The 20,525-nt window shown below is 46.9% G+C and overlaps 1 protein-coding gene across 1 annotated transcript in view; it reads right to left on the bottom strand.

Annotated features, from left to right (window-relative positions):
• Window positions 1–20,525, bottom strand: part of ANTXR2 (ANTXR cell adhesion molecule 2) — a gene marked incomplete at its 5' end in the record, with an annotated part of 101,384 nt that overhangs the window by 19,884 nt on the left and 60,975 nt on the right. The window contains 2 exons of the mRNA XM_084266939.1: window positions 15,815–15,895; window positions 17,119–17,286. Coding sequence (XP_084123065.1) covers window positions 15,815–15,895; window positions 17,119–17,286 — 249 coding nt within the window. The remainder of the gene's footprint in view (window positions 1–15,814; window positions 15,896–17,118; window positions 17,287–20,525) is intronic.

The raw sequence follows: 20,525 nt of genomic DNA, 5'->3' as shown, positions 1-20,525 counted from the left end.
ATGAATAGGAGTTATGCAGTTGAGTTACAGAGGAATCATCAGAATTCAGCTTGGACTGAGATCCTACCCCTGCACCACAGAGAGCAGATAAAATGCTTTGCCTGGATCCAAACCTTCAAAGGGTGAAACCTCGGAAAGGTCCCACCCTGCAGACTAGTGTATGAACTCAGCTCTATGTCCCCCAAAAGAGCCAGCTTACACTTTTTCCACAAAACTGCAGCCTTTGAAGAGGCTGGTTGAGGCAAGAGCCAAATGAATGGGTAATGCTGAAAGAAGACCAAACAAAAACCCCTTCGCTGCCCAGAGTTACAGATTTGCACTTTGCTGATGGCAGCGTTTGGTATTTTAGGAGAGCTTAGTACAGACTTGTAATTTGCTTGGGAAGAGCCTGTAGTCTGTCTCATGTTTGCTGTGGGTGAAACACGAGCAGGAAAGAGAAGTGATGCGTCCGGGGGAAGCACGGAGAGGTGCAGCTGAGCTCACCCTTTCCACCGAACCCGCTGAAGATTGCAGTTACATCTGCAAAGCCAGGACACACATCTGTAGTGTACTGTGGGCCAAACATGCCTCTGATTCTTCATTTCACCCTGAGTTATTGTTTTGGATGGAAGCAGTGGTTATTACAGGCATCCAAACCTCACTGCTGGAACGTGTTGTCTCTTGGTGTTGTTTTAAAGTAACAAGAACTGAGAAGCTGGGTGTGAAATTAACACCAGGAAGCACTCAAGAAAACATTTCTGTAAATGACTGAGGTTTCCTGTACACCAGCTCTCCTTCCTGTGCTGTGCTTGTGCTGCTGGGAGCCCGGTGAAGAAGCCGAGTCAGACGGTGGTGCTGCTGCCCATAGGCAGCATTCCAAGAGGAATAGCCAGGGATGTTCCTCTGTGCCGGGCAGCTGCCTGCCAGGGCCCAAGCCCAAAGTCCATGTGTGGCTGTGCTCACCCACCAGCCCTTGCTTAAACTTGTTGTGAATGAACGTGTGCAAGAAGTTTCCTCAGCCGGTGAGCAGCTCAGGGAGGGCAGACACTACACACCCGCTGTCACCGAGGGGCACTGGCGGGTGGCAGCCTCTCTGCGCAAGCAAGGAAAGAGGTGAAGGAGGAGCACTGGCCCAGCATTACTCCCCGGCCTAGTACATCAATCCCACCCATGTGGTCATCTTGATGAGCCTGTCTTAAGTGTAGCTTCTTGCCAGTTGGAGAGTTTGATAAGGGAAAGCCTTTGCCACGATGCTCTGGCCCGTGCGTGCTCCCCGCCTGCGGCACAGGTCACTGGCTGGCATGGGCAGGGCCACGGGACAAGGCTGAACCTTTAGCACGAATTGCCAGAGTAGAGACAGAGGATGTAGCTGCATAGTGGGCTTGAAGGTTTGGGGAAGAGTAAGTCCTTAACACTATTAAAAAGACAAAAACCCCTTTGAGATCTCTTTGAGAGGATGTTCTTACTAAGGCTTTACTGCTGCATGTACAGATCAGAAAAAAAAATGTTTCTGCTCTTTATCTCTTTCTTACTTCTTTCACAGACAAGTGATTTGGCTATACCTAATTAAAAAGAAGAAAAAAGTGGCATAAGCTTAATTAAGATTTTAATTCGGTTACAGACTAGAGGAATAAATCACTGCAGACTTGATAGTGACAATAAGAAAATGCAGTGCCTGTTCTTTCTGTGAAACAGGCCAAAGGGATGAAGACCTGCAGCCCCATTTTGAGCCCCCTGGGCACAATGTGGTTGCAGCAGACTGATACCACCTCTGGTAACTGAGTCCTAGGAGGAGTCCTGTGTCCCCTCCTGGGGTCTGCAAAGACAGCTCTTCATGTGTTTCTGCCTCCACTGAGCTGGCAAAACACACCAGGGCAGGCGGAGTGAGAGGCCGGCTTTGGCTTGGGAGAGGGAGGAAGAGCAGGCAGCAAGTCCTGTGCTATGTGCACGAACTCCAAGGAATTAACCAGCCAGCTGTTTTGGGACGTGATCTCAGAAACGGGCATGAGCTTGTCCTAGCTTGATACAGTGCTGTGAAGCAGCAGGAGCTCCCACTGCACAGCAGCACGTGGGACTGTCAGCCAGCACCTCTCCACATGGCTTTGGGGAGGCTTTGAGAGACGCAAGCACAGCTTGGAGCAGGTACTGAGAACTTGGGTGTGCATCATCTCAGTCATTTAGGTGGGATGGTTTTAATAACCTGTCTCAGCCCGCTGCCAGGGAAGTGACACCCCACAGGCACCTGCTACAGCCACATCCAAAAGGAACCTGAAACATGTAGGACCGCGGGAGTGCTGCTCTCCCTTGAGCTTTCTGGGGCAGGGCACGCCGGGGTTCTGACAGTGGGACACACCGCAGCTCTCTGAGCCACAGCATTCGCCTAAGGCAGCGCTGAGCTAGTGCTGCTACTGAGCAATTCAGTGCAAGTCCTCCCCTTTCTCTCTCTAAGTGTGTCTTTCTGACCAGCACTTAAAGGTCCAGATGCTTCTAACCCTAAATTCACACCTACAAATCTGGATCACAGCACAGAAAAATTTGCTTTCTCAAATCCAGTTGTAATCACCAATTCCAGTGCTAACTAGAGCCAGAAGAGCTGTTAGCAGTTCTGGTGGGGTTTTGGAATGTGGACACATTCTTTGGAAACGTAGGCAAGCAATTGGGAACATGTGAAACTGGATTTTTTCCCAAGCAAAACAATGGCTTTCCCTTCCAACCTGACACATTCTGTGATTCCATGATTCTGTACTGGTTGCAGACCCAAGGACACAAAGCAAACCCTTCTCAGCTGCACGGCCTCATCACTGCACAGACAAACTTCCTTTGAGCACCTCAGCTTGTACAAATAATATGAATTTTTAAAGTATAAGCTGCATTAATTTAAAAAAAGTAGTTCTGTCATCAAACAGTGGTTTAAAAAGGAAAAAAAACCCAAAAGAAACAGGGAGAGAATGTATCTTCACTCCTTGGCTAGAAAGTGTTCTGAAACAAGTCTTATTTTCAGACTTTGTGAAGTTTTCAATTCTAGATACTCCTTCAGAGGAATCAGAGTAATGTTAACAAGAAGTAACTGCTTTATTTTAAGGGCTACTTCTTTCTTATTTAGGATGCTTAATAAATTGAGCATTATGGAAGAATGACTATTCAGATTACAACCATTAAAAACTTACATCACCGGAACATTAATGAAAGTGCTGCCATAGGAGAAAAAAGTTCTGAATTTTACAATGTTGCATTTCAAGGATTAGAAAGGGCAAAAAAATATATGTGTATCTACAGGGAAAATCATCCTCGTGTGTTCCCATCTCCCTCAGCATTCAGTCCCTGGCAGACAGCAAGGTTACCGTATTTTGGGTAGGGAAGTAAAGGGCAGGTTTATTCCCTGGTGAATCCCAGGCGAGCGGGTAGCTGGGGAAGGCAGCTCCCGGGGCTGCTGGCCAGCAGGCGACTGGCACAGCACACGTGCAGTTTAATTTCCATAGGCCGTTAAGCTCTTAAACACATTAAGCATATCCACCACTGCTGGCAGAGTCTTTCATGTCTTCGCCTGCCGCTTGTGCGGTCGCTGCTGCTGGCCGGGCTCAGGGACCCGCTGGGAACTGACCTCCACATGCTCTGCATATGCAGCCCCCTCCTTCCCTTCCAGGTGAGGTGTGTGTGTGCCTCATGAGGACCCAGCTTTTTCCTTTGGGCACTTCTGAGCCTGTTCAGTGAATGCCTAACTCTGCAGGTCTGGGCTGCCTGCTGTCCTTGGGAGGGCAGAATTAACTCTGACTCTTATCTAGGGCTTTCAGCATTATCGGCTCAACTGTTGCTATCAAGCTCCTGCTCTGGGATGTGTCTCCAGCAGTGGTATGGACTGGTGCCTGGCTGGTTACCACACTCCTACTACATTCTGCAGACCCACACAGCTGCCAGAGATGCCGGTACTATCGGTACCCCCTCTCACCACACCTTCTGATGACTCCACATTGGTCTCTCAAGAACAAGCAATTCCACATGAAGTCAGCTGGGGCAGCCCAGTCACCGGAATCCTCGGGATCTCCTCAGCATGGATGCGAGTGCCTGTGCTGCAGCTTGTCCTTCCAAGGAGACACCCTGACATCCCTTTCTGGTCGGCCGCTTCCCCATGGTACTTACAGGCGAGGTGACACCAGTGGAAGCCCTCCTCTCCCAGGCTGGAGAGACTGGGAGCCACAGCATGTCTCCTCCATCACTGCCAGACACGGTCACCTCAGCAGTGGCAGGAAAACCAGGCCCAAGTGCAGGGCTGTGCTTGGGCACACCGTGGCAGAAACCCATCCTGAACACCTCGCCATGGCAGCGGCTTGGCTCCGGAGCAGCCGGTGCCGAGCAGGGCCACACAGCAAGCGCTTGGCTGGCCGACACCCCCATCTCCCCTCGGGGCCTTCCTGCCGCCCCTGAGCCTCGCTGGGGGACTGGATGGAGACAACCCAAGGGCTTCAGAGGTGGCGTGGCCACTGCAGCTAAGTGTGCAATTGCATTTTCAACGTAATTAGGTGCCTAATTGTGTGCCTAGGCCTAGCTGATGTATTTGCACATGTATCTAATGAAGATTTATCTGGAAGCTCTCTGGCCCCACTGCCTTGCTCTCCAACCTCACAGTGGCATTGATAAAAGTGAGGGATGAGTTTGAGTGGTCACTTTTCCCTAGCTTTTATTTTAAACTCAGTTACCTTAGGGCTTTTTCCAACACTTAAAGCTGAGGGAGCAACGGGAAAACTCCACACAGCAGTGTAACTGGAAGACAAGCATCATGCTGTGAAACAGCAGTGGGAAAAAAGAAAGACACTAGGGGGGTGTAAGGCCTTGCCATGCAGGGCTTTAAAACAGTGCTGAGCTTGGATTTCTCCAATGGTGTGGACATCACAAGGCAAGAACTTAGACCAGCTATCACCAAGGTCAGAAGCAGGAGTTGCAAAGGCAGCAGCATTTGCTGTGAAACAGGTAGTGTCACAGGTGAGTAGGAGTGTCACAGCAGTACAGTCTGCGCCCTACGCGAGCAATGTCGTCGCTTAAACACCCCCACAGCAGCCGTGAAGGGCTACGGTCACATTCTTTGTTCTCTAACTGTAAACGTCATGGAAAAGTAAAACCAAAACCAACAGCCTATACAATCACACGTTTTTCCCTGACATTACATTTCCTTTTACTCAGGTAGATCTTCAGCGTCCTCTCACAGGATTATTCAGCTACCTTTTGCCACAAAACTGGCTTAACTCAGATGACGTCACATTCCCCAGGCCAGCAGCCACACCGCCAGCCCTCTCAGGTAAGCAGCACTGTGAACATGGCTATTATTTTCCTTCAGTGAAACAGTTTTTAACCTAGAGTATCCAATCATTCTTTATGGTGTATGATGTCAAAAACACTTACTGTACAAGCAGAGATCTGTGTTTCTTTTGCCACAGACAATAAATCTTTAGTGTCTTCTCTTGATACGCATCACTCCACTTGATCTCAGGAGGCACTATACGTCTCTCTTTTCCTCTGCCTCTTCTAACAAGGTCACTTTCCAGGGATGGAACAACTTTTCCAGAAGGTATAGCATTCAATAATTAATATCTACTGATAATAGCTTCCCAAAGCAGTGCTGTAAAACTCTGATGCAGGCTTTTCACAAACTTACAGCATGAAGAACCCTTAAAATAGATCTGAGTAGCACGTCTGAAAATATCAGCCTCAAAAACTTAGAAGGCATGTGACTTATCTTCCTGCTGATAGCAAGAGATCTGCACCCACTCCTGCCAAAAGGAGAATCCCCGCTTCCTCTCACACCAACCAGCACCACTTGGCTACGCGTCTGAGACCGTGAAGCCGTCCTACGGCGTGTAACGTAACCTGCTGTGAGCAGCACAGCACAAAGAGCTCCTGCTGCTCCCACGCCCGTGTGTGCAGGTTCTGTAGGCACAGTGCTGGGCTCCTCAGGAGGGCATCTCTTGCTCCATGCAGGCTCTGTGGCACAGGCAGAGCCCCACAGCTGGTCAGAGCTCTAACCAAGGGTGCAGCGAGCACAGAGCGCTGCTTCCTGAGGCTGTTCCCATGTTTCCTTTACCAGTCATCTCATGACTGCCAAAACAACTCCTCTAGGCAGCTTCCAGTGAAAGCACAGAAAATGCTGTATCTGAGCATGTATTGAAACAAAGATCACCAGGAAAAGGGGAGGGTAATCTGGATTTCAGTCTGGTTAGTCTGAAAACTTCTGAATGCCTATACACCAAAAAAGCAAATGCTAGGTGCAGGAAGGGCCTGGAAGGATTAAAAACACAAGTGCTGTTCTCTGCTAAGATGGAAGGGATGCAGATCCATAACAGGCATCTACTGAGAGCCACCTATATGCCCAAGTCCTTGATATGCATCTGCAAGGCCAAACTTACTGGGATTTGCTCTGTTTCTTCTTCCTCCCCCCCAGTTCTCTTCACCAGAGTGGGCAGGATGGTAACTAGCTTAAAAATACTTGGCACATCTCATTCACTCAAAGGGCCAGAGTTACTAGCAAAAATACCATGAAGGAGCCGGTATCATGCCACTTGCTCTCCAGTTAGTATCTACACCCATTAGCACTTTCTTTTCCACAAGATGGTGCATACCACTGTGCTTTTAAAGCTGTGAGATCTGAGAAACTAGATCCAGAACTCAGAGATTTCACAGAATTTTAGTTCATGTAACCCTCGCTCCATCATGTTCTCCTGTTCCTCTGCACGCCTTCCCTGTCTTGTCTTTACCTTGTAAATGCTGTTACGAGAGGGAAAAAAACCTCACTTAGTTGCCATCATGGTCTTAATAAAATGCCCCATCGAGTTCATTAGCCACCTATGATCCCTGACCATCTGCCTGGGGTGCCTCTATGTCCTGTTACCGAAGAGAGACGGTGTCTGCTGCTGATGCGTGGCAGATTGGTTGTCAGGCCTGACCCCGAATATCATTATGAAAATGACAGCACGAACAAAGGGTCACTCCCATCAGCTGCGGAGGCTCAACACGCACTTACGGGGCAGAACCCTTGTCTGTAGGTGCTGTTACTGTATCACTGCAGTGAAATGAAGTGAATGACCCCTGAGTAGCTGTGGCTCGACTGGGCAGATAGCCCAGGCTTGGGGTAGCCACACCAAGCTGTCCAGCAGCAGGGCAAGCGGAGCAGCACGTGCTGGCTGAGGAGCCGGGAGCAGGGCAGTGAGGCAGCCCTGGCATGAGGATGTGCCCATCCTCCCAGGGTGTGCAGTTGTTCTCTGGGGGCAACATGCAGGATTTACAGGTGATTCAGAGACCTGCCCCACTCTCAATGCTGGGGTGTGTTTGGGTTTGTTGGGAGAGTCCTTCCACAGAAGTGTGGGAAGAGCCCCGAGGCTCTTAGGAAAATTTTCAGCCCTAAGTAATCAACTTTCTTGTGGGATCATACTGTACTTCCTAAAGATAGCTGCCCCTCATTCTACAACCATTCCAAATGTTAGAAGGTTTTATGTTGTACTACAATGTAAAATAAAATATCATCCATCTACTTCAGCACAGAGAGATATAAAATGTGCCACTAGCTACCCAGTGCTTCCCACCTGCGCTTACCCTCTCTGATCAGACCATAATACTTCGCATCCAGCAAGGAAATCTCTATTTCAGACCATTAAGAATTTCTGTTTTTTCCAGGGGGGGACAAAAAGTTATAATTCCAAGATAATCTAATCCTTTTTAATTTGATCAGACTGATTTTAGTGGCAGGATTAGGATTGCTCAGGTAAGTAATAAAGGTAGAGTAACATCGTGGGAGAAAGCTACAGCTAGAAATGTCTATCAAAAATAAAGTAACCTTTATCTGTGAATGAGAAATGCTGAGCCCAAGCAGTGCTGTGGCAGTCGAAGTGCTGCCCTCAGCGGGGTATGTTAAACATTCAGAGGTCAGGGAACTGTTACTTATCATCTAGTTAGCTGTCCGACAGAGGCTGCTGAAGGGAGATGGTGAGCTGAGCCTATTTAAACTTAAGCGAGTGATTTTCATTTAGCATTTGTCCACCACAGTTATCAAAAGTTGCAAAATTAATTTGAGAGTGACTTGGAAGGAACAGAATCATATGCATCCATATATAGTTAGTGACATGAAGCAGCATTAATAACTCCATTACGTGTAATTGAATTAACTTTTCTTTAAGGCTGTTTAAATTACATGAAGGCTATGACACAAGCCATCAAAAAGCAGCACATTCAATATTAAAATTAAGTGTTAAGGCTGAGGGCGTGCCGTTGTGTCACAGTGTTCAGGGACAAAACTCTGATTTATGGATGGATGTCAGCCTGAACCTTAAAGTATAATGGGCTTTGGCAACCCATAGCACAGTTGCAGCTTTTACTAGGTAGCAAGTTCCCCTGTAGACACAGCATACGAACAGACAGAGATGAGAGGCGTGTGCTGCTGGAGGGCACACTCCATGGACAGTTTGTTCAGAAGACTGTATTACAGCTTACGAAGACTCACGTCATTTTGAACTGTAACTGAAGTGTTCAGGGCTGCTCATTAATCTGTTATGGATCTAGAGTTCACAGTGAACTTACAACAGGCAAAAACTGATTTCAGAACAAAAATAAGTTTGGATTATGGGAATACAGTAAAAAGGCCAGAAGCAGTACATGTATCTTTTTATCATTTTTCTTCTTTCTCTCCCACTGTCCACCTCTGATGCACGGTTGTCACATGCAGCAGCACGTGTGCCGTAGTAGTTCCCCACGTTTTATCATATTCATTCGTTGATTCCACAAGACCTATGCGATCAGTGTCAAGATAATGGAAAAGCTCCCTCACTGCACCTTCTCTTTGATGATGTTCTACTAAAGCTAGTGAGAAAATGTGCATGCACAAACCGATCACAGAACCATAGATTCACAGAAGCCCCTGAGCTGGGAGGGACCCCTAAGGCCCATCAGTGCCACTCCTGGCCCCACACAGCCCAGCCCAGTCAGAGGTGGCACTGAGCACATCGTCCAGACACTTCTTGCCCTCAGCCCAGCTCGGGGCTGTGACCCCTTCCCTGGGGAGCCTGTGCCAGCACCCGACCCCCCCTCTCAGCACAGAACTTCTTCCTGACACCCAGCCTAAACCTCCCCTGGTGCAGCTTCACGCCATCCCCTTGGGTTCTGTCCCTGGTCCCCAAAGAGAGGAGACCGGTGTCTGCCATGGCCTCATATTATTTTGATTCTGCAGATGGAACTCTGATGGAGAAATACCGTAGCAATTAGTCAAAATTAATTCCTTTTTAAGTCTCCTGAGGAGAGACTGAATGGAATTCATTGCTGAAAACGAGCAAGGGTTGTGCCTAGCAGTTTCAAGGTGCAACAGGGTACCTACAAAGGACGTGAGGAAAGAGCTTTCAGAATGTTTCATGTGTTTCTCCACAGATAGATGTCCCTACTGCTGCTTTGTTAGTGTTAGCCAAGAAAAGTGATGATCTCCCTTTTCCAGGAAGAACTGGGAAGTTCTTGGACTCAGATGTTGGTAAGTCCTCCCTGCCTACAGGCCTCTTTTTCTCTCTTCCTAAAAACCAGCAGTTATGCCCTTCTCTCTAGTCTGAAGTATCTCAAACCGTTCTTACTGGCTGAGAACACTTACAGAGCGGACTGTTCAGCTCCTGAGTAACCAAGTGGTGGTCAGCTGCCTTAACATGTTTGCCTTTTGCTTTGGAAAGCAGACCGGGCACGGCACGGCCTAGCAAGGAACGGGAATCTTCCCGTCACTCACAAAGCACTTAAAACAAAAGGGCCCCTCAGCCCTGGCTCCGTTCCCATACATGGGATTAATCATGTACATGATCTTCTGTAAAGAGCAGAAAGACCACAGAAATTTGTAGTGCAGTGTGAATCTGCACAAAATTCACATGCCAGGGCCCTGTGACAGGGCCTGGTTTATACACTCAGATCACAGGTCAGCGTTTCCTCCTCCAGTGAGCAGTGTTGCTGGGATCTATCACATAGTACATAGCTGGAGCTGTGGATTCCTATTCATTCTGGCTGTCCAACAGCAACTTGTTTAAAAACAAACAGAGGGAAAAGTGGAGGCCTGGAATTAGTTCCTCAGAACTGTGAAAGATAAAAGCTGGCAACACTTCCTTTTGTGATCTGCATCATCTGAAGGGACAGAGGGACAGAGAGGTGCCTGCTGCGTGTCAACGAAACACGGCTTAAATCTGCAAGTCAGAGGTTTCCATTTGAAAGATAATCTAAACACCACTATAATCAACACGGATTAATATACATATCAACATAAATATATGGTATAGCGTGAAAACATAACCTCTGTGCAAAGTGTGTTTTCCATTTTCATCACATTTTGCCAGAGCGTGTGATGCCTCCGTGCATGCAGATGCCTCCTTCCCCAGCTATCTGTGTGCATATATACATACAAGAATTTCTTCTTACGGAAATGTATGTATGTGTAAATTGTGTGAATGTAAATATAAGATAGGCCATATGTCCCAAAAGTCCCAAAAGAGCATCTGATGTTGATATGTAGACAGTGTGTTAAGGACCTTCCTAATTAATAACCCAGATTAAAACCTCTTGGCAATCAATTAAGATTAATGACAGAAGTCATTCTCTATCCCCCTACGCCTGCGTCTCGGGCTGTGAAAACCCTGGGTCGTGAAACTTTAATCCTGTTATCTGCTGCCTCCTTCATCTGAAAAGCCTACAGATTAACACAGCAGACATTATCGAATTTACAGCCAGCCGCTCGGACAGCTGCCCTACTTTCAGCAGTTAATGGAAAGGGAACTAATCTGGTTAGGAGCGTAGGACTAGTTCATAAATCTGGACGCCCAAGACAGTTAAAGCCGTCACGTCTCTCCTGGAGAGCAGCGACCAAAGGAACCTGTCAGCTTCCTTGCTGCTGCTCCTGGACAGTGGCTGGGCCCCTCTGTGAGCCGGACTAATGAGGTGCTGGGTATCAGCGTAAACTGCGTGAGGGCTGGGCACACGCTGGGAGCTGTGCTTCATCATCAGGGCACTGCCCTGTCTTCACTGGGAGCCAGGTAGCAATTAAAACCAACAGGTTTTACTGCAGCCCACTCCACAGAGAAAGATGTTTCGAGGAATTCAGAAAACAAATTTGTTGTCTCCCCTTTGAGTTGCGCCCAATGAAGCAAGCAGTTATTAACAAATCCTGCACTGCCAAATGAATTGTTCTTCTTAGTACAGCTTGGAGGACAGTATTGAACCACTGTAGCAAATTGATATTGCACCCATAGAAGATTGACTTTTCCTGTCTTCATAGGCATTACTCTCATGCAGCCAGCACACTGATGCCGGGTGCATTATGGGCAGCCTGAAGCACCCATTCATCTTCCAGATAGCTGGGTGTGAAGTAACAAGACTGCAAGGATTCTCCTCTCTGCATGCTCCGGTGGCAGCTCAGCTTTTTAAAACGCTCCACTGATGTAAATTCCTTGCCTCTTGTCCTGTGTGCTGGTCTGTTGGCTGCCACTTGCTCTTTTAACAAAAGGAGTAGGTGTTCTTTCCAAAAAAAGGACTTTCTTCTTTCAGGCAGGCCAAGGGATGAGTGTTTCTCTGAAACTGAGTTCAGTGCTTCACTCAACCAGATGCATTGCTTTGTGTTGGAGACTGACCTCTGAACGCAGTCTGAATAGGGCAGTGGGAAACGAATACCCTGAAAATGTTTTCTTCTGCTTTCTTTAACAGGGAGCTTAATAATTTGAACAGCTTTGGCTCCAGTTTGTCTCTCAGATCTATACAAACAAGTTCCCACTTGAAAAAAATGGCAGAAGGAATATTTTGACAGAAAACAGTTACAAAGAAGAAGTGCTTTGACTCCCTTCTAACCTCACACATTCCAGAACCAGCTCTGCATCTTCTCTGCAAGTACTTAGAAGATCCAACGTGCTACGCAAATGATACCAAAGTTTCTTTTTAGAACTCTCAGTCAACTATTTCTTGAGGATAATGATTTCCATGTTCAGTTAAAATACACTATGCCATGCTATCACTGAACAAGGAGCTGCAGTGAACGGAGGAGGCCTGCATTGTCATATCAGTTACTGCTGGGAGCAGTTTGATTTTGAGAAATTTCAAACAAAAAAGCACACTACGTTGTAGCTGCCACAGTAATCCTTCTCTAACTGCACCTTGCTATTTCTCTGTGCATTTCAGCTATTTGCAGTGATGAGAAGAGAAGCCAAATCACCTGTATTTTCTTGAATGAGGACCTCCTGAGTTAGAAAATGGGCAAAAAAAAAAAGTTTTGTTGATAGAGAATATGGAAGGAAACAAAAACCTCCTGCTGTCACCACTCTGGCCTTTGTTTCCATGAGTTACCACCACTAGCTCGTAGCAGTGCTGGCAGAGGGGCAGCTCTGCTGCAAAGGTAGTGATGAGCTGCCCATCAAACCCCGGGAAAGCAGGGTGAGAACTGGCAGCCACGGCACTGCGAGGCACTGCAGGTAAACAGCGAGATTTCTCTCAGTTTTAAGGCACTTAAAGCCTTAAAGCCTCCTGACAATTGCTGCTGCCCTTCACAACTGACAGCCTGAGATCATGACTTTCTGCCTGTGCCCAGTGTAGGGATTACCGGAGTGGTAACATGGGCTGTAACACTGTCACAGTGCTGTAACTGTCAACTGGTTGATGCTAACAGAGTTACAGTGCAAAATACAATGCTTCTGTAGAATGTAGAGATGCTCACAAAGTAACAGGTCAAACACATGACACTACTAGTTCTGCAGCCATTATTATTTAAAAAAATAATCTTTAAGGCAGGTAAATGCGAATGAGCTTAAAATTAAAAACAGGTAAAAGTTTCCTTCTTTTATCGTGCTGGTTTGTAATGTTAAAGAAGCTGTGACAGTATTCTATGGTTCTCCTATAGCAATTTTTCTAGAGTTAGCTATAGACATTTCTTCCTCTTACCAGTCACGTGTATTTGCATCCTGACAGGACAAAATCCTAAATCCAAGTGCCACGGTCTGTTTGTGGACTTAAAAGACATCTGCATGCATGAGCATGCACAGGACCAGAATCTCAGCCCCTGTCAAACTGCACAATGCAACAAGGTGATAGAAAGAATCTGAGAAACCCTACTGATTACTTTTAGCTGATAAACTACAAATCAGAAAACAAACACAAGGACTTGGAGAAGAGAACAGGACCCTAATGCAGCATCACAGACCAGTGCCGAGTTCTCTTCTCGCTGGCAGAAGTGTTGCGATGCGGCAGTGACGGCGGCCGCTTCTCCACAGTGACAGGTCAAGGCGCAGGCACTCACCCTGCTGCCGAGCTGAGCATAACGCTGCCGACTGAAGAATGCTGTTAGCTCAGTTAAAATCCTGTTCTTAACAATTAGCTGCTTTATCAAACTACTCCACAACTCCTGTGGCTCATTCTTTTTTGCCCCTTTAATAAAAAGAAGGCAAGGGAGTGTAACTAGGAGTATGAACGCAGGGTAATGCATCATTTATAAATCACCTTGTTAGCACAGAAAACAAAAACAGGGCTTTGAAAACAAAATCTCCTGCTGCGGACTCCACTATGTTTGATGGGAGCCCTTCAAAAGAGTTCATGGCTTAATGGAGGCTGTTTATGTGGGGACTTCGATCTGTACCTGCTGTCCCCTGTCACTCCCTGGAAACTTGGCGGCAGATGTTGCAGCATTAAGTTGTCTCTGAAGTGGCTCTCTGTCCTCATCTCCCCACCACAACAGAGTCAAACTATATTAGATCTCTTTATTTGTGCCCGAGGCATGTTTGGGAGCGCAGCTGTGTCCACCCCCACTCTACCTTTAGTGTTTCAGCCCCCAGGCGGCAAATGTGAGACCAAAACTGCTCTGCCACTCTTCCCTACATCTGCTGACAGTCCTGCAGCCTCGCTGCAGGCTGCCGAGGACCTGTGCCTCTGCTCTAAACAGATGTCGGCGACAACCTGCTAGCTCACACCTGTGCAAGCCTCCCTAACCTCACCGATTGCGAGCTGAAAAATTTATGACTCAAAGGACTTCCAGCCACAATCAAAGCTTCTCAGCTCAGCCGCGTGCAGCCCTCAAACCGGGCCACCCTCGGCACTATCTGGCACCGTGGCAGAGGTGGGAGAGGAGAGAGAAGGAAGAAAAAGCTCGCTCAGCTTTGATACTTCATGCCTAAATTTCAGTTACTTGATCAAGGACTTGAATTCAGCAGTGAATTCTTCTACAAATGGGAACTACCAAGTTCTAAAACAGCAAAAGAAAGAAGACAAAGACAAAACAAAAGAGCTGTGTAGTTGCTGTTAACCATAATGGTGCTTCCAAACTAAGTATGTGCACGTGTGTCTCCTGTACGCATCCGTGATCGCTCACCTGCTGACTGGCACCCACGGGGCTGCAGCACAGCATCTCTACCTACAGCAAGTGGTCAACCACCCGAGATTTATTTTCTCCCTAAATACAAAATACCATGGCAGGCAGAAACTGCTCTCCTGCAGTGTTCTCACAGGTCACACCGTAATGACCACTGGTTTACATTTCCTTCATCAGTACAAATCCTACTCCTTTCTTCACCGGGGATATGAAGCTTAGTGAGCTACTTCTGTTTTTTCTAAGTCAACATGTTGATCAGTGTCTCCCTGTCAAGTCCAAAGAAGGCGGATGCCTCACTCCACAAGGGGTCCACAAAGCCCTGGCACACAGTTCTTACAGGAACTACCTGTCCTTATCAGAAATCATCAAAAGAGGTCCCAACTGACAATTTTTTAACCTGTTCTGGCACCATTTCTTCTACATCCCTACTGGCATTGAATTTGCCAGTTAAACTGCATTGTACCATCTATTTTGTGTGTAAATTTGTTACTGTTAATTCTGCTACATGTCACATGCATCATTCATGTGAACAGCAAATAACTTGCCAACATAAGAACGGTAGCACAAGTATTTGACTGTGCTCCTGTTTCCAGCACTGCTCTGTCATTCTGCTTCTTCCAACACTTGTCCTCGTATTAATTAAATGTCACCCTTCTTTCCCTTAGAACAGTATCCAGCTTCATCCCAGGAAGACAATCTAAACACCAGTTACGTCTCATTCTCTCAAAGGTAACGCTCTCCCTTTAACTCCTTTAATTCTTTTATGCCACCTCTACAGGGTACGTTGCAAAACCAGCATTCTCACGCACTACTGCTCTGTGGCAAGAGAGAACCTGATCTGTCGTGGCCGTCTGGGGCCAGGCTGTTGAGCAAAACCAGCTAGCTCATTAGGAGGAAATAATTTTCTCCCACGTCTCTTCTGATGTGCCACAAAGAGGAAGCTGAATGGTCCCAGTAGATCTGGAATACCTTGGTGACAAATACATTCCTGAGATAAATGCTAAGACTTAAAGGAATACTTTCTTGAGGAATAATGATCAGAAATACACAGTCTAGCTTCTCTATAACGGTTCAAATTGTAATTCAGTCCCCAGTCATAGCAGTCTTAGTAGTGGAGGCTGCTTTTCCATGGGTCATGTGTAGTAGAAGGAAGGACTGTCTGAGAAACGGGTATCCTCACCTTTTTTTTCTGTGCAAGCTGCCAGACTCTACTCTTACAAATAGCTGCTATTTGTCACAGAGTTTACACTGAATGCAATGTGCACTGTGGTTTTGTTTTCCAGCTGAACACACACAAAATACAGAAGCCTTCACTCTGCTTTGAGGAGCTGTGTTTTCTGCAACGTTCCTGGGCGGGTGCGATGCACCTACCAATGCATCTGCTTCCCCAGCACGTTACTTGCTTCCCCAGCATGAACCTGTGCCACTGCCTGGCAGCAGTGCTGTCTTCAGGTGAGGTCCCCACCAACCTAGCAGAGACACGCGCCGCACACGTACCTCATCTCCCTGCTGAGGTCGCATCAGAGAGACTCTGTCGTACTGCCGTCGTAACAGCGCCCACAGTGCGTCAAGTCGACCCTGGAGACACACAGCAAGAGACTCTCAGCACCGTGAAATCAGTCACAGCACACAGCACACGTGCTACAGTACAGAAATTTACTGGCAGAACTGAGCACCAGTTGCTTAGAGCCCTATAAACAAAGTACAGGCTTGAGCTGTGGCACCCACACCACACGGCTGCAGTACTGCTCTTTCCCATCCGCAAATGCTAGGTGCTGCATGCTCGTCTTCCCTGGGAGCGGCATGGCTATGATCTAACCTAACCCATGTTCACTTCTGAGCAAACAAGAAGTTGAAGGTTTATTTGCTAATATTTTGGGCTCAACTGCCACATGTCCACCTGGGATTCCTCCCACACAAATGTTTTTGCCCTTCCAGCATGCACACAGCAAGTTCATCCTTCCCAGGAAGCCCAGGACCCGCCAGGCACACAGTGTGCAGCTGCCTCGTGCAGCCTGGGGAGTCCTGCATCTGGCGACTGCAGCAGGTTCACAGTGAAGGCTCAGGCTGCGCACGCAGAGCAGGCACAGCAGCTCCGGCGGGTCAGCAACATCCCGCTCTACACAGATGGGCTGCAGACTTCACACCTGTGTGTGTGCCCATGCAATAGGTCTTCAAGGCTTCCCAGTGGCCAGAAAGGACTGGTAAGGAGTTGTGAAGACAGAATAGACGTGTCCATACTGCCAGCTAAACCTGCATGTTCTCTGCTCCCACATGTTTAAAGCACAGTGCTAATGAACCTGTCGTCAGGTTTAAGAAGAGCTTGTTACAGGTTTGCAGTGACCCATGGGAAATGTCTTTGTTTCATGCTGTTTATCATGTTCTGCTTGTTTCTCAGACCTTCTGCATTATATTGGTTTATACAGTTTTTTTGCTCTTCCTGGCTAGTAGTGAGTATGTATGTTTAAATCAGTATTGCTCAGTTCTTACGGGATATACACTGAGATAGACCCAATGCCAGCAAAGCCTCCCACAGATTTTAGTACTCTTACTGTACAATACGCCCCTTTTTTGGCCAAGGATAACAGAATGGGGCAGTAATGACTGAGTACAGCATTTAAGGCGAAAAACTGTTCCTGCTGTTCATCCCAACTAGGTATCCACTTTGAGAACAGTACATCACACTTTAATGGGAATACTTGAAAAACAGTGTACAGATCGGCACATGTAAGACTAGTGAGGCAGACAACATCCAGCCCTTCATACAAACTTATGCTGTACTGAAGAATAAAAAAGATTACCTTAATTGGTGTATACCACTTGGCCTGAATGGCTGGTGAGGTAGGCTTTTGTTTGGGTGGTTTGGGATGAAAAGGTTCTTCTGGTTCTTCAGGGAGTTTAACCACAGCATTCTTTGCTTTTTCTAATCTAGCCCCTTCTTCAGTAGATCCTTTGTCACCCCAGCGAACCTGAACAAAGCCAGAGAACAGACAGGAATATGGTGTATGCAAAGGAGAAGGAAACTCCTGCAAATAACAGAAGCAGCTGAAAAACACTTAGATTTGGAAGAAGCTCTGAATAAACCAGGGAGCAGGTACTGAGGAAAACGTTCCCTCTTCATTTTTGATGGCAAGCATTCTTGGTTAAATACATTTGCAATATGAGTCTCAGTGGCAAAAAGTTTAGAGAAATACCAGAAAAAAAATTCTAGCGTGTATCACACAGGCAGTATAGGAGGAGACAGGAAATCTGGGAAATCTTCTCTAATTAGTGATGCAAAAGTACCGCCTCCAGTTCTGATTTATCCTAATACCAGACCTTAATCTGGCACTGATGAAAGCCTAGATTTTTTTGGTCACCCAGACTTCCTAATACAGCATGTCTGTTGAGAACCCCAAATTGCATAGGTGATGCTTGAGCAAGTTTTAGCAGAAGCTCCTTCAGACTGCTCAGATGTTGAAGTAGTTCTGTAAGAAGATGCATACTGGAGAATGGTATGGCTGAAGCAGTCTAACCTGCATGATAAGTAAATGTAAAGCATGTAGCAGCAATGTGTATTTTATCCTGCCATGAGTATATAAAATATATACAAAGGGTGCAAAGAGAAAGGAAGCCTGGATTATTGCTGATGGTGAGACAGGCTTGCATTTCCACTGCCATAAAAGGTTGTGCTTATTATGCCGTGAAGAGGAAAGACAGGAAAAACCCTTTCCTGAAAGATTACTTGCCTTGCTACAGTCATCTTATCTACAGCAATCTTCATCTAACTTCATGTAACTGGAAACACCACAGAGCACTTTGAGCAAGGATGCTTTCTGTGTTGTACAAACTGTCACGGTCCAGACCGAGCATCGAAAAGCTGCAGCTGGAGTTCAGAGGCTTTTAGTGGAACTGACCTGGATCATTGTCACCACAGGACTTTCTCAATCATGGCATCTGCTGCACCCAGCCTGTCAGGGGACCTGGTACAGCTACAGGGGAAATTATACTTTGGGCATCACATCGTAGGTAAATGGGACACGCTGACAGACACAGCCCACTTGTGTGGGCTTCGTTTCAGGGGCCTCCTGACTGGAGAGGCCAGGCATGAGCAGAGAAGCATCCAAGGAAGAAACGCCAGAGAAGTCAGACCCTCCATCCTGAGGGAAGCTCTGTCTCACTACCTGCCCAGTCAAGGACTTGAAAATGGGCAGGAAAACATGGGAAGCAGCAGCTCTCCAGTGCTCCAGGGCACAAAATCATTTTACTCACCAGGAAAAAGATTTGACCCTGGTCTTCTGTCTGCTACCAGTGGACAGAGGGGACTGCTGCAGACCTTGCTGGGGACACTAAAGTGCCAGGTAACTATGCCATAGGATGGGAGAAGGAAGCAACCCGACTTCCTCTTCCTTGAGTACCTAGGCAAGCCAGAGTCTAGCCCCCTTCAGAAAAATCAAATACTCTGGAGGAAAACCTTGTCATTTTATCACCACCCCCAAGTGACTTTTATCACTGTAATCTCAATGTGGAAAACGAAAGCAGCAAAGTCTGATTTTGGTCTGTAAAGTCTGGTCTGTAAAAGCATAACATGCCTTGGTACAACACAGACCATCGTTTCCTAGGAGGGGGAATGTTTTGAACCTTTGTTATTTTCAACTTTACTGTTTGGCTTGCTTAGTGATTTCTTCTTCTCACTGGGGAACCCTCTCTGCAATATTGGAATGGGCTTTCATGTCCAAGTAGGCCCTGCTGAGTCATTAAAATGCATCTGTATCTTTCACTGTGATCAATGGTACTTTTACGGTGTTTTTTATGAGGTTGTTAAAATGTATTTTAAACACTGTTAAAACCATTTAGAGATAGATGGTGGATTCCTTGCTGATAAAATGACCTTCTCCTTCAGATGAAAGCGACTTCGCCCAGAACACACCAGGATTTGTGGAGTCTGACAACACAACATACTGCCTGTAACGGGTGGGGTCTAGAAATTACATCATAAAAGCCTGAAGCAGTGCCAAATACAGCTCTAGGAAGAATGAACAACACTGGCTGAATTATTCCAGCCTGTCACAGAGGGGTGAAGTTTGTGGGGAAGGTGGGAGTTAACGTGTTAACTGCCACGAAAGGCAATGTAGTAAGTGAAGAGAACCAGGAGACAAGCACTAAGCAGAAGTTTACTGCTTGATTCTCTCCCTTTCTCTGTGCAGGGAACCTGCCACAAGAATCAAGCTGCCTGGAGAATGGCCAACGAAGAGAGCACAGAGAAGCACTAAAAAACCAGACAACTGCATGAACTGAAAACAGAACAAACACCAGTCCAGCGAGTTGTGCCTTGGCAACAGAAACCACATCTACTGTCAGGTAAGGAGTAATTTCCTCTGACCCAGTCACCTTCTCATCTCAGACCATGTCTGCTGTCCCTTAGTCCACGCTTGCTCTGCCCTGATTCACCACGTGAGCAGCAGCTCCCTCAAGCCAGGCAGAACTACCAGGTCTGATACTGCCCTGAGCAGCCCTGTCATCCAGCACATCCCTCAGCCCCACTGTTAGAGATGCTGCAGGACTGAGTGCTTGGGGCACTTACAGTGTGGCACCCAACCCCGATATTTGTTGGTGCTCTCACACCCCAGAGAAGGGACACACACAGCTCCACAGAATGAGGGGCCTTGCTCCAGCCTGTGATTGTTGTCAGCAGTTTCAGTCGGGCTAAAGGCTACCGCTTCAGCCTTTACTTCTGACCAGAATCCCTAGTACAGATCAGAGTTCCCTAAGGTAATCGTTATTCTTTTTTCCAATGGGAAATACTGGGGTTTTGTCATGTGATGAACGTGCACTTCTTTATGGCACTGATGTTAATGGCATTCACGAGAGTTTTCTGTTTCACTGCACAAGATCCCATTTACAAACTAATGATTTAAACCCTGGAACCCCTCCTGGAGGCTCACAATGGCTCCTGCTAGAAGCTCTGGTAGGTGGTCTCTAGTTTGCCTCTGAGAAGTGCTACACAAAATGTGTTCTCTTTCTAAGATCAGTCTCTCCTCCAAATTAGCAATTCTGAACTGCCACAGGAAACACATACAAGCAATAAAGGTTAGAACTTGCATGTTTCTCTGCTGCATTTAAAAACACTCCAAAGCAGCTGATTCTTAGGCCAGTACCTTCAAAGGTTCACCAGGATACATCAGTATGGCCTAGGTGGGTCTCCTAGATGGAAGTTACAAACTGCAGA

Source organism: Gallinula chloropus (assembly GCF_964237585.1).
Source record: "Gallinula chloropus genome assembly, chromosome: 7".
NCBI lineage: Eukaryota > Metazoa > Chordata > Aves > Gruiformes > Rallidae > Gallinula > Gallinula chloropus.
This window is presented reverse-complemented; position numbering and strand designations above follow the sequence as displayed.